The sequence below is a fragment of the Armigeres subalbatus genome, unplaced genomic scaffold (assembly GCF_024139115.2).
Source record: "Armigeres subalbatus isolate Guangzhou_Male unplaced genomic scaffold, GZ_Asu_2 Contig1069, whole genome shotgun sequence".
Classification (NCBI taxonomy): domain Eukaryota; kingdom Metazoa; phylum Arthropoda; class Insecta; order Diptera; family Culicidae; genus Armigeres; species Armigeres subalbatus.
Genome location: NW_026941812.1, coordinates 136233 through 151339, shown reverse-complemented (window position 1 = coordinate 151339; position 15107 = coordinate 136233). Strand labels below are relative to the sequence as shown.

Sequence of the window (15107 nt, the reverse complement as noted above, 5' to 3'; positions counted from 1 at the left end):
TTTTTAAATTTAATAAGTGCTTCACTCATCAAAAACATTAACAATTTATTATTTGTAATAATGACTTTTTTGTTTTGTTTAAGAACGCAAATATTGAAACGGATATGTCGGATCGTGTATGGTCTGTTGGAAATTAGTCCCAGATACCTACGAGTTTTACACGGTCTTGGAGTTCTAATCGTAATACGAGTTACGAAATATGATCATATGGGTATCATACATTTTTGTCATCTTTTCAATGATTTGTAGTCTATCGTAGTGCAGTCAGACATAGTTACGGATTTTAGGACACCCTAACAATCAGCAATCAACTTATCTATCGAACACCACTTATATGGAGAACAATAATCTTCATTCTGTTTCTACGGTATGCTACGAACAGTCGCACAGCCAGTACGCGACAAATATGCATGGTTGGATTATTACTTGCATATCCAAACAGTGATTCACTCGCGCTTAATTTGATGCGATACTCGGCGACAGCGGAAACAAGGAAACAGATATGTACGGCATTATGCTGTATATTAAATAAATGCATTGCCACATATGAATAGATAAAAAGTTCTTTGTTTAACCGTATTTGGTGAACTGATTGTGTATCAACGATACAAGATTGTGATAACTGGCATTGTGATAACATAACACTTTATTTACCTACAATTAGATACTTGGTGAGGTTCTTGATATTAAACAACGAATTTGGTTTCCTACGGATGTATTGATAGAATGTGATACGATTTTTTTATAAAACGTTCACTGACGGTACTTGGATGTTAGTCATATTTTTTGCCTTTTTGGAACAACAAAGTTGTATCGCAAGTCTTTCATTTCACTTCAAAATTTTGAGTATCTGCTTCATTTGAAGCAGAATTTTGCATAACGACATTAATGAAGAAAAAACAATAATTTATTCTTCTTCATCTATGGCTGTACACTCCAACTCGAACTTAGTATTATATTAGCATTTCCTTAGTTATTAAATGAAATCTTTTCTATGCCCGCCATTGCATAAGTTGTATTTGTGGCACGTACAATGGATAGACTTTGTCCAGGGAGTCGGGAATGTTTCCCACCCGAAAACATACTACACCAGACCGATAATCAAATTTGCCATCTACGGATTGGCAATTCTGCGCCTTTGCTCGCAAGGCTAACTGCAGACTCTACATTCCAATTGGACTGGAACTTAACCTACTTTTCAAGTTAGTGTTCCATTTTGGTATTGAAAGCTTTTCTATGCCCAGATAGCCGAGACTCGAAAACATTCTCGGCCAGACCGAACGAGAATCGAACTCGTTATCTCCGAATTAGCACACGTAGGGGAAACTGCCAAATGTTGAACGGCTAATTTTGTCGCCTATTGTTGAACTCCCATAAGAAATGCACGTGCGTTCAACAATAGGCGAAGAAATTAGCCGTTCAACATTTGGAGAATTACCCTAATTAGCGTGTTTCACATCATCGCTCTACTACTTGGTACTTTACCTAATGAACTACAGCTCCTCCTCGATGAGCCTACGCCGAATGGAGAATCCTTCTCCACTGGACTCGATCCTGAGCCAACCGATTCCAGTCGCAGATCCGGTCTATGTAGAACATATGGCGAGGTATTTCACGTTGCTAGGGACTATATGAAGCAACCGAGATGCCTGCTCTGCAAACCGGAGGACTGGAACGACCATACGATGGATGGCTTCCGATGCCCGGCACATAAGTATGCGATGGCGGATGGGATTAATGCAGATCATCCAGTTAAATCTCAATCATTGTGACACCCAGTGGCGTCGCGTGGAATAATTGGGAACCTGTTCAAAAATATTCAACAATCAAATATCATTCTTAATAACCCTTCAGCACGTGCGCGGTGTGGCGCCACTCGTCGCTAGCACGCTTTGTTGTCATAGGCAACGTTCTTGCAACAAATGGTGCCCTACCAAATAACTATGACTGGCGTCACCAGTGACCATCGGAAAAATATCTTTATAAAGCTCACTTTTCGTTGTTGGCCGTTAGCAAGGGAAAAGCATCATGCAACCATTTGATAACCAATAAGTTTTCATTGAAAGAGTAAGGTTATGCACATCATTACAGCTATATTTGAGCCACATATGAGACATCCACATGCAGAGACATCCTCGAAATATATGAACTTGAACAAACAATATTGAAATAGAAGAGAACTACGTTCAAATAATTATGCTGAACCAAGCGGCTCCCCACGAACTAAGTCAAATATGTAACTGTTGTTACTACTGGCATTCGTATCATCTGTAGTTTTGTATTCCGCGTATAGTTGAACGACAGGAGAATATGTCTTTTGCTCGTTCAAATTTGAAGTTGAACGAGTTGCAACGAAATGTGAGAAGGCGTCGATATTATGCTCGCAGTGTGTTGCAGCACTTCGTTCCCAAACAGACGAATAGAGAGAAAATTTTCCTCACAATTCTCTCTCATATTTTCTTCTTCGTTCACGTCGTAAACTTGAACGAACTGCGACGCCGTTTCGTTGCAAGGTTTGTTGCATCGCTTCGTGTTCTACGCGTAGGTGGGCAGAGACAAAAAAACACGTGTTTTGATGCAGGAGTGTCTTTTTGTGCATTTGTAGGATACAAACAACCGAACGCCTGAATACAAAAAAGAAAGCTACATGTTTGCCTATGTTTCAAATGTGTTGACTGGTTCAGAAACAAAATTGAACGTAGCTGTTGCAACAGTTTTCTGCCAACCGGTGCAACTATGTTTTTGAACACAATATCAAAATATAATCTTCATTAGTTGGCCTACCTGTGCAATGAACAGGTTGAACAGGCCGACCAGACGCCACTGGTGACACCATACGACAACAGAAGCAATGTACAATTATTGCTGAGCTGTATAGAATCTCTTTTAATAACTGTAACTGGGTGGCGGATTCATGGGCGATTGCCAAGTGATGGGAAAATTCCCTATTCAAGAAGTGAAGTGGTAGAGAGCTGTAGCCAAGGTTTCGTTATCGGCAAAATTAACGGGATCTTCGTGTGTAGCTGCTCGGAACAGTGACAAAATCGGAATAATTTTCTTAGACGATTTTTTTGCCATAAATGTTTGTAAAAATGATTTATTGCTGGTAAAATGTAAGATTTGACAAGTCAATTCATTCATCGATCATATAAGAACGAGCTCAGTGCAATTAAAATATAAACGCAATACTTATCTGCAATTCACAGAGGATATTGGGATTGTTTTGTAATCGCAGGTTAATAAAAGAACGTCTGTTCTGCTTGAGTGTTAGATAAGTGAAAATTTACTTAAACAAATTACGTTAGTGAAAAGACATAGAAAATGTATATTGATCATCAATGGTGACTGGTTGAGGATCCTGATAAGTAAGGAGTGCATCAAGGGAACGTCCATAAATGATGTTACGAAAAATTAACCATTGTCAATCCCTCCTCCATTCATTGTCCCACTTTCTGAATGAAATATCTTATATATTGATATGAGTAGTCACACTTTTAGAAACCCTCTCCCTTTCACTAAAAGCGTGACGTAATTTATGGACGTTCCCTAAAGTAAGGTGGCATCCGTTGATAACATAACAATAAATTTGAAAATAGTTGACCTCCTTAACCCTTTCGGGACGGATGGGTCATATATGCCCAGGGTTTGAGATTGGCTGTAAACAATCACCGAAGAGAACTAGGTCCCCACTTTCTTCAGCAAACATGTTCATCTGGATGTCGGCTACCCAGGAAAAATATTGGAGGTCAAGTTTGACTATACCCTGAAGACCTAGATATCCAAAACCTAGGGAAGATTTTGCTTCTGACAGCTTGTAGATGAATCTGAAATATTTGGATCCTATACAACATTGTTTAATAATTCTGAACACTCAATCAAGTTTAGTCATCTTGATCGTTGAGACATTTATCAGTTTTCTGGAATATTTGATGCTCAAGGTTCTCCAAAACGTTATTTAATTCAGCTGACGGTATCTACCAAATCAACCAAGGCTTATGCAAAGTCATCATCATCGCCATATACCCAATCCAGTCCAATAGGCACATGCGCATCATTTAAATCCAGTTTTCTCAATGATGTTCAAGGTATTCGAAAACGTTCCCAAGTTCAACCCAAAGTATCTACCGGACAAAAAAGGCTTCTTGCAAAGTCCTCAACATCGATATGTACCCAACCTGGTTCAATAAGCATGTGCGCACCATGCAAACACATGCAAACTCAATTCTTTTGAATTCGAGATGTTCAAGGTACTCCAAAACATTCTTGACTTTAGCTCAAGGTATCTACCAGGTCAATCAAACAAAGTTTTTGCAATGTCTTTGGCGTATACTTAATATATCCAAAAGGAATGATGTAAACACCATTTTCTGGAATACGAGGTGCTCACGGTTAGTTACGGTCCGGTTTAGAATATTTTTGGTTGGGAAACATTCTAGATTCCTAGATACAATCGCCTCTCAACATCTCGATATTGAAGGGACCATCGAGATAGGGAGAGATCGAGGAATGGAAGGAAAATTGAAGTGGGTACTAGATCCAAAAAAGATCGTTGCTATGAAAAAGGACAACAAAACAAATGTCGTTTACTGTTGTTGATATGTTTGTTATTGTTCAAATCTGGTCTAGTAGCCTAAAAATCTGAACATATCGACATAAGGAGAGTGAATCCTGAACAAAATATGATCAGACCACATCACATACAGAGATATCAAGATAGGGAGGTTATCGAGATGTAGAAAGCCCAAATGTATGTAGATTGAAGGGACTGAGGAATGCATCGACATTGGGAGAGATATCGAGATATAGAACATCGAGATGTAGAGAGTCGACTGTACATACTTATGCAATGGCGAGCATATAAAAGCTTTCAATTAATAACTGAGGAATGGCTAATAGAATACTAAGTTGAAAAGGACAAGTTCCAGTTGGAATGTACAGCCATAGCAAAAGGAGAAGAAGAAGTCCAAGGTCTTCCAAAATGATCGTGAGTTAAGATCAAGATATCTACTAGATGCACAATAACTAAGGAGATGTTTGTGTCGAGCAATTTAGCTGCGGACTTTTTTGTTGAGGCGTATAACGAACTTGGATGATTACATAAAACAATACAACTTCCAGAATAGTTTAGCCAACCGTAAAGGTCTACAATGGCTAGTACAAGTGATGATTGAAGTCATATAAGCTAAATGGACTCACTGGGATATCATATCTAACATCATTCATAAGTTGGATCATTCTAGGTCAAAGTCGTTTTGAAAATTCGGTATTGAAATGATCTGAGCTTCATGACGTTTTGTAGAGATGTAATACAGTCGGTATTGAGATGTGGGACAGAAATTCTTGAAAAATTGTTCGAAAAGACTATCAAAGTAATATTTTTGTACGGCATCATTTGTTCCAACGATTCGATATCGAGTCTTAGAACATCAACTCATGGAGAGTCCACTGTAGCTTTTTTAGGTGATATCCTGCCAGCTCGATGGAACTGCTGGAATGTTTGTGATGTTATGCAGGACTTGGTCGAACGGTTAGATCACATGTTCGGAACTCCAGGACATTTTAGAGAACAGAAAAGACTTGTAGTAGCTTGTACAAGTAATAAGTACCATTCTATCGGCTCGATGGACCTGCTGGGATGTTTAGACACAGGTACATCTTTCAGGACTTGGTTGAGCAACTAGATCACAAGTTCTGAACTCAAGGACATTTTAAACAACCGAAAAGGCCTGTAGTAGCTTGTAAAATAATGAGTGAAATACTATCGGCTAAATGGATCTGCTGGGATGTTCAACGATGCATAGATACATCGTTCAGGGCTTGGTTGATCGGGTAAATCACATGTTCTGAACTGATTTGAACTCAAGGATGTTTGGGAGAAACTAAAAGGCCTATAGTTGCGTGTAAAAGTAATGAGTGAAATCTTATCGGCTCAATGTACCTGCCAAGATGTTCAACGATACACGAATACGTCGTTCAAGGCTTGGTTGATCGGGTATATCACATGTTCTGAACTTTAGGGTGATTTGGAGACCCTGAAATAGTTTACGTTTATTTAAAACTCGATCAATTTATGTCTTATGATCACATAGATATTTTTGGATATAAATCCCAGCTTAGGAGATTTTGTTTGTAGACATATTTCCTAATGCATTCGAGGATATGTACTCCAGAACAGTTTGGACGGCCTAGAACAACCGAAAAAGTTTCTCAAAGATCTTTCGGTTATATCAGAACGCCAAATAACAATGTGTCAATGCAAACAAACCCACATATTGTCTCTTTTATTTCGATGGGGGGAAGTCGGTGAAGAGAAACCTTATCTTTTAATTGCATATTATTCGGCAACTCCGTACAGAAACCCATTTTTTTGTTAAATATTAACAAAAAAACCTTATCTTGTTAGTTAAGGCTTTTTTACCGCTAATGCTTAAATTACTATAAATACAACATTTCGCCAGACACTAACCCCCAAATTATTTAATTTGAAAAGCTTAATCTCTAAAAAATGATTGAATTTTCTTGTTGATAAAAACGGAATAATTTTGTTGACGAATTCGGAGCGTGATAAAATCGGAGCGTGTCAAAATCGGAACATATCTGTATAAGGTTACAGTTTGCTGGAGGCAACGAAGATACCGTCAGTACATTTCGCCGAGACGGCCCATATTCGACGTCACGTTCTACAGTTCTTCGCTGGCGAGGAACATGAACTGCAGAGTTTGTGAAGACTACACTCATAGCGATCATGGTATAGTGTTGAAACACGGCTACCGACGACTCGCAGAGAGATAAGGACTAGCGAGCGAAGATGGAAGACGAAGGACTTAACAAGGATCTTTTCATCGAAGCACTTCGAGTTGACAGCGACGAGGAAACTGGAGCCATTGAACAGCCGCTAGAGAGGCTTTCAAACAGGATATTAAAATCAACAAGTAAGTCCAACTGCTTCAAGCAGTTGTGCAAAAAAGCCAACACTGATCCTTGGGGCAATACTTATTTCGCAATAGCGAAGCGTCGCCAGCGGTGATGTGTTCAGACAAACTGAAGATAATCGTTGACGGTCTTTTCCCGCAGTATGATTCCACAACGTGACCGCCTACACCGTACGAAGATGAAGAAAGAGTCGCACTTGCAGGTATGCAAGTCTACAACGACGAGCTGTCAGTGGCGAAAGGTCTCAAAATGAAGAAAGCTCCGGGTCCGGATGGAATTCCAAACGTGGCTCTAAAAACTGTGATACTGGCGTTTCCAGCTGTAGTTTTGTTTGGCCAATTTCTTTATGTATTATGTGATCTCCTTGCATTTTGAATAGCCGATGTATAGATGGCGAATTGGTTTGGTGTACCCAATGGTTTGAAAATTTCTAATATGTTTTCGACGGTTGTAAGTCAACAAGTAATTTTTAATGGATCCGTAAGTTTAAAAAAATCTTTTTTGTTGTGATACAGGAGCAATGTTTGGCTGGTTTAATGTATTTATAGAAAATAATTGCAGCAGTGCTCGAGCTTCTCTTAGTGCTGACAGGTGATGACTTGGTTTTTGTATATCAAATTATTAAATCCAACAGTCGAATGCGTTTATTGTGGAAACAGAAAAAAAATCTCTGTTTGTGAATGTTCTAAGAAGCCCACGGTGTTACCCGAGTAGAAAAAAATGGCCCAAAAATATCAAATGTTGATTAGATATCAAAATAAAATATGGATATGAATGATTGCTATCTATCTATCTATCTATATAAAAATGAGTTTGCATTTCCTTTGAGGCAATATAACTCACGAACGGATGGGCCGATTTGCAAGATTTTTTCACTAATCGTATAGCTTCCAAATTTGAAAAATTATCAAAATGCAATATTAGGGCGAGTTGGGAGCAAACCCAATGCGATCCAAAAAATGATCTAGTTTGCGGCGCTACGATGAACTGACAGTTAGAATGCAAAATAATACAAACCCGAGCGAGATCGGGTACGTTCAACTAGTAAGAGATAAAAGAACATACGACAAATATCAATTTTTTGAACTAAAATATCATGAGGAGATCAAGTTATGCTATTTGTAAGAAGTGATCAATATCATGTGCCATTCCCAATTTGGTCCTACTTTATTGTCACTTTTTTATGTCTTTAAACCTCTCAATTTTGATGATAAAATGTCATTTTTGTAGAGTATGGCAATGTAAAATATTTTTCATTGCTTCTGCCCGGGTAGTGTTGGTTCGCTTCTCTCTTAATTTGCCTATCTGCTAGTACAAATTAACGACATAAGTATTTATGGTGAAACTGTCCAGAATCCAAATAATTTTCACCACGCATTTTCAGAGGCACCAATCTCAACAAAGAAGCAACGAATAACTGTCATCTTTTTATTTCAGCTCCCCCTTTTCAGATTTATGTAAATTTTAAACATTCGATAATATACTTTCAATAAACATCAGTTAAATGTTATTAATTCTTATTTGTGTTAATATGTACTTAAAACACATGATTGGAAAATTGCGTATTCTCACCTCACCCGATGCGCACTATTTCCCCACCGGGGTCAACGGGGTCTATCTCCTCCGGAGCTGCTGACTACAACTTGGTAACAACGGTGACTTTTGTTGCTTCACGTTTCAGGCGGGTGTACAGTTCTGCCACCTTTGCAAATGTTCGGCCGACAATGTCCATGTCATCCGCGAAACAAATAAATTGACTGGATCTGTTGAAAATCGTACCCCGGCTGTTACACCCGTGTCTCCGCATGACACCTTCTAGCGCAATATTGAACAACAGGTACGAAAAACCTTCACCTTGTCTTAGTCCCCGGCGCGATTCGAACACAGTTTTGCACACCATCCACCGTTGCTTTGATCAGTCTGGTAAGCTTCCCAGGGAGGCTGTTCTCGTCCATAATTTTCCATAGCTCTACGCGGTCTATACTGTCGTATGCCGCCTTGAAATCAACGAACAGATGGTGCGTTGGGACCTGGTATTCACGGCATTTTTGAAGGATTTGCCGTACAGTAAAGATCTGGTCCGCTGTCGAGCGGCCGTCAACGAAGCCGGCTTGATAACTTCCCACGAACTCATTCACTAATGGTGACAGACGACGGAAGATGATCTGGGATATCACTTTGTAGGCGGCATTAAGGATGGTGATCGCTCGAAAGTTCTCACATACCAGCTTGTCGCCTTTCTTGTAGATGGGGCATATAACCCCTTCCTTCCACTCCTCCGGTAGCTGTTCGGTTTCCCAGATTCTAACTATCAGTTTGTGCAGGCAAGTGGCCAGCTTTTCCGGGCCCATCTTGATGAGCTCAGCTCCGATACTATCCTTACCAGCTGCTTTATTGGTCTTTAGGTGTTGAATGGCATCCGTAACTTCCCTCAAGGTCCGCTGAACTGACGTAGTCATCTCCTCCGCTGCCTTGACGTTCATTGCCTGTACTCTCAGCGCCATTCAGATGTTCCTCGTAGTGCTGCTTCCACCTTTCGATCACCACACGTTCGTCCGTCAAGATGCTCCCATCCTTATCCCGGCACATTTCGGCTCGCGGCACGATACGTTGAGCTTCTGATGGAACTTGCGTGTTTCTTGAGAACGGCACAGCTGTTCCATTTCCTCGCACTCCGCTTCTTCCAGGCGGCGTTTCTTCTCCTGAAAAAGGCTGTCTCCGCTTCCGTCTATAACGTTCCACGTTCTGCCGGGTACCTTGCTGCAGCGCGACCGCCCGCGCTGCGTCCTTCTCCTCCAGAATCTGTCTGCACTCTTCGTCGAACCAATCGTTCCGTCGACTTCGACCCATATATCCGACGTTGTTCTCCGCTGCGTCGTTAATGGCTGCTTTGACTGTATTCCAGCAGTTGTCAAGAGGGGCCCCATCGAGCTCACCCTCTTCCAGCAACGCTGCCTCTAGATGCTGCGCGTATGTAGTGGCGACATCAGGTTGCTTCAGTCGCTCTAGATCGTACCGTGGCGGTCGTCGGTACCGAACATTGTTGATGACGGATAGTTTTTGGGCGCAGCTTAACCATCATCAGATAGAGATCAGAGTCGATGTTAGCGCCACGATATGTCCTGACGTCGATAATGTCGGAGAAGTGCCGTCCATCCATCAGATTGGTCGATTTATGATTCTATCTGCAGTGCTGATCTCCAGATGTACCGATACGGAAGGCTGTGTTGGAAGTAGGTGCTGCGAATGGCCATATTCTTGGAGGCAGCGAAATCAATTAGTCGTAAGCCGTTTTCGTTCGTCAGCCGGTGAGCGCTGAACTTCCCAATAGTCGGTCTAAACTCCTCCTCTTGGCCAACCTGAGCGTTCAAATCTCCTATGATGATTTTGACGTCGTGGCTTGGGAAGCTGTCGTATTCACGTTCCAGCTGCGCGTAGAATGCGTCCTTATCATCATCAGTGCTTCCGGAGTGTGGGCTATGGACGTTGATTTCGCTGAAGTTGAAGAAGCGGCCTTTGACGGCCTCAACCTGCACATTCTTTCATTGATCGGCCACCACCCGATCACGCGCCTTTGCATATCGCCCATCACTATGAAAGCTGTTCCCAGCTCGTGTGCACGGTGTCTCTATGGGGAAACATTATTTTTCAAAATTCAGTATCTCTGAAACACCCACCACGTGAAAGTATTTGTTCTCCTCTTTCATATAGTGGGTAAACTAAAATGTTCTATCGGGGGATCTAGAACAATTTTTATTTTTTTCACTATTTTTGGTGCAAATTCCATAGAAATCTCAAATGATAGCCGATTCAACCCTCCCAAAAATGCATGGAAAAATGACCCCCGATAGAACATTTTAAAAATGCACCTACGTGAAAGAGGAAAACCTATACTTTCGTGTAGTTAGTGTTTTAGAGATACTGATTTTTGGAAAACAAGCCCCTTCGGACAAACACACCGTGGTGTGTGTTGCCGCAGCTCTGGTAGATGGTATGATTTATTTCTAAAAGTCTAAACGTTCACATCATTGATTCCTTCCAACAAACCACCTGCAGCACTACGATGCCGAATCCACAGCACATCGACGAGTATGCGTATGCTCCCGATGAAGTTAAGAGATTTGCAGTTCCACTAACCGAGTTTCCAATCGCTAGTCCCTTTTCGTCGCAGTGGTCTTCGCCGATGGTTCCGGTCCGTATTCTCTTGTTGATTATTCATTGCTTTTGTGTTTCTAAAGGCTGGCTTGCAGGGCCTGACACCAAACCCCCTAAATTTCTGGAGAACCATTCCTCCTTATTCCCGGTGGACCATGGTGCACAGTTTCACTTAGGGAAGATCCATAAAGTACGTCACGCAAAAATCGGCGATTTTCGAATTCCTCCCCCCCCTTCGTCACACTTTTTGTAATAAACCTCTAAAATTTTTGTATGGATCGTCACGCTGCTCTGAACTCCCCCTCCCCCCTAGAGGCGTGACGTACTTTGTGGACGGCCCCTTAGAGTCCCTCGCTGGCACTCGGACGATGATCAGCCATCCCTAATATGGAGAACAGACGCTGTTGTGAGCCGATCCTGACATGGAGAACAGACGCTCAGTAAGATTTGCACCTCCGGAGAGGAGCAAACCCCCCCAGATTTGCACCTCCGGAGAGGAGCAAATCGAATACATATTTTGGTTTTAGGTTCCGATAACAAAATATGTAATCAGTTTAATGCCATTTCACCCAATTTAAAAATCTATACAGCTTCTAATCTTCTATTTGCTCTTATTATGATGTCAAACAAATCGATTTTTTTTATTTTCTTCTAGGAGACAGCATAGAAGAAATCACCGGATATGGAACCATTAGGCCACGAAATCTCATAAGTAGCATCCTTGGACAAACACCTGTAAAATCTAAAAGTCTAGCTATTTCGAATCCTCATGACTTCCGACAAGTACGACCTAATAAATAATATTATATGCAGAAGACTTAAATTCAAAATATATTATTTCAGGTATCTGCAATTATTGATGTTGATATTGTGCCAGAAACCTGTAGAAGAGTTCGTTTACTAAAGCATGGCAGTGATAAGCCGCTTGGTTTCTACATCCGGTAAGTCAATGTAAATATTATTAATCATGGTTACACAATACTATCCAAATTATTACAGCGACGGCACATCAGTCCGTGTAACAGCAAATGGTCTGGAAAAACAGCCCGGTATATTTATCTCCCGTTTGGTGCCTGGTGGTCTAGCGGAAAGCACCGGTTTGCTGGCAGTAAATGACGAAGTCCTTGAGGTGAACGGCATTGAAGTAAATGGCAAAACGTTGGATCAGGTCACCGACATGATGGTGGCCAATAGCTCCAACCTGATCATCACGGTGAAACCTGCTAACCAAAGAACGTTGGCTCCTCCGAGACGTGGTTCCTTCTCACGCAACAGTCAGCTATCCGGAGGTTCGCACCAATCACACCACACAACGGGTTCGGAGGAGAACGACCAGGATGATCAGGACGAAATACGAGATCTTACCGGTGCCGCCACTCTTGAAGAAAATGCGTTGATCACACAAAAAGATGGGGTGCTTCATTTGTGAGTTCAGCAGCAGTGATCAGATAACTTAATTTCAACCAGCACCACAATTTACCTTCTAGAGATGCCTTCCCACAACAGCCTCCACGTAAAATGTATAAACAGCACACTATTGTGCGTCAATCGTGACTCAACTATTTAGATGTCTTTTTAGACTATTTGTGTACCAACTTATAGATAACTGCTAACAGTATTGCGTAGACCATTCCGTTCGTTTTATATTGTCTGCATTTAGATTATGAGATAAAAGTTTATATTATCTGTTAAAAAATACAGTATATGCATTTGGGAAAAATCAGACCCAGGAATTATTTTTTTGTTGTTTTATTATTTTTTGTTGCATTTCTGCGTTGTGCTACTCTGCTTACTTGGTATTTAATTTGTTTGAGCTGTCGGTCGGTTTGCGTATTTCTTGTAACAGTTTTATCATATTTTGATCTTATTTTGTACTTAAATCATCATCAAATTCTCGATTGTTGCGAGATTAGCACTTAGCAGTGCAGAGCGTTATCGTCACTTACTTGTTATTGTCATTATTAATCGTTATTATTAAAATAATAAAAAAGTGCTCAATCAAATTATGCGCATCAAAATTTCGAAATATACAAACATGCATTAAGTAGACATTAGTGCCTTTAGATTCGGACGATTAGAATGATAATTCTTGAACACTTTAGACGTGAATCTACTTGTAGGGTAGAAAATATGGATTCGATATCAAAACAAAGCCTTTCTATACGAAACTTTGAAAATCGTTGAATGCAGTTCTTGAAACTTAATACAGCAATAAAACATTCCAAGGACAGTGCAACAGTTTATTGTAATATGAATACTTACCACTGAGGACGCAGCTCGTGAATCTAGATGCATGAATAAAGTCGGCGATTTAGATACATTCCACCATAGGAGTGCATTACACAATATAAAACTTTGGCCTTTTCATATACATACCAAAAATCTATGAGATATGATAATTTTAAAATACTGGCTACAGAGAACAACACGTCACCAGGAATCTTGTTCGAACAACATGGAAAGAGTTCACAATGAAGCAATTAAAAAAGTGAGTTTTACTTATACATTACAACTTGCATAAAATGTTCATCTACTTACAATAAAAAATCCATTAATGGAAATCGCAGTTGTAGTAATATTTAGTGTGTATAACAGCCGAATAAGTAAAATATATACCTAATATTTTTAAGGACTCAACGAGCTAATTGAATCCGAACACTTCTCTTTTATTATTTTGCTTTTGTTGAAAGGTACTTCCTCAATGAACGATAATTTATATATTTGCGTAATGTTTTAAAGGATTCCGGTCTTCAATAAAATATAGAGTTTCTGTGGTAATGAAATGTGAACTATAAACGGAAGATGAAAGTATAGAGGAATGTGGGGCAAGACGATGTAGCGTTTTGCGTTTTTCTTGTGATTGATTTATTAATTGTAAATCAAAAAGTGCAATTATCAGATTTATTCTTCGTATCCGAGTTTTTCAGTCTAGCACGTGACTTGTTCCTGCGTCAAGAACAAAGAACAGCAATTTCAAGCTCTGTCGGAGCTTATGATTAAATATGTATACAATGTTTGATCAAGCAAAAATCCAAATGCTAAATTGGAATAGCAGATCAATTCTCAACAAGCATTAATTGGAATATTTTGATTTTCAAAATCATCATAAGATAAGATCGAAGTGGCTGCCGTAACTGAAACATGGCTCAAATCTGCCAATTCATTCCTTCACCCAAATTACCACTGTCTTCGACTGGATAGACACAGCACGGATGCAGACAGGGGTGGTGGCGTGATGTTATCAATAAAAAAAAACTCAGATTACTCCACCTACAGTGAGATTTTGACCCTTCCTTAGCTATAAGGAAATTTTCCAGACTCGGTATTTAAAACGAGATAAAACTACTCAGCTTCCCACGGCGATTTACCGTGAAAGTGGCCAAATAATTGCCTACCCAAAGGCGGATGTCATGCATGACTTGGTTGAGTGACAATTCAACGAATGATAATGCACTGTTCTTCATGCTGCCTATCTATAAGGCGCTCGTCGGATTGATTAGCTATTGTGACATGGTAACTATCGTAACGCTAGTTGCATATATATTACTCGTAATTTCCAGAAACCTCGATATTAATTAATCCAGAACTAACTAAATCAGTCATTGATCTGAGTGAAACTCAATAGCGTTCAATAATATTATATATTTTATTGAACTAATTTAGAAAAACTAAACTTGTTTAATACCTTAAAAATGAGTGAGATTTATATGGTAGTAAATTCCAGAACTAGCACACATACGCACACATACATGCATATAAGTGGTCTATTAGTGTCTCAAAACATGCTCACATTTGCTGCCTAGCTTCCACTGAAGAGGTTTTATAAATCCCTTTTAATTTTTACGTTTTTGCTTTTCTGAGAAGATTTTTTTTTGAACATGCTTCTACCTATATGTTCCTTAATTAAAATCTTATATTTCTTGGAAAAAAAAATCAGAAAAATAGGCATATTTCCATATCATATCTTTTGTTATAATTATATTTTCAATATGAAAGTGAATTTGTTTCAAACACCATAT

At 39.8% G+C, this 15107-nt stretch overlaps 1 protein-coding gene across 1 annotated transcript; it reads left to right on the top strand.

Annotated features, from left to right (window-relative positions):
- The first annotated feature begins 6808 nt into the window (after positions 1-6808).
- Positions 6809-13721, top strand: LOC134202170 (partitioning defective protein 6-like). The gene is made up of 4 exons (XM_062677217.1): positions 6809-6932; positions 11687-11871; positions 11932-12029; positions 12088-13721. The coding sequence occupies exons 1-4, from the start codon at positions 6809-6811 to the stop codon at positions 12515-12517; spliced, it is 837 nt and encodes a 278-aa protein (XP_062533201.1). The 3' UTR covers positions 12518-13721.
- Positions 13722-15107: the final 1386 nt, after the last annotated feature.

What these genes read in the sequence shown, in the direction of transcription:
- LOC134202170 (XM_062677217.1), top strand. Translation starts at nt 6,809, where the DNA reads ATGGAAGACGAAGGACTTAACAAGGATCTTTTCATCGAAGCACTTCGA. An exon ending in CAGGATATTAAAATCAACAA is followed by an intron (nt 6,933 to 11,686) that starts GTAAGTCCAACT and finishes ACAGCTTCTAAT; the next exon opens with CTTCTATTTGCTCTTATTAT. An exon ending in ATCCTCATGACTTCCGACAA is followed by an intron (nt 11,872 to 11,931) that starts GTACGACCTAAT and finishes ATATTATTTCAG; the next exon opens with GTATCTGCAATTATTGATGT.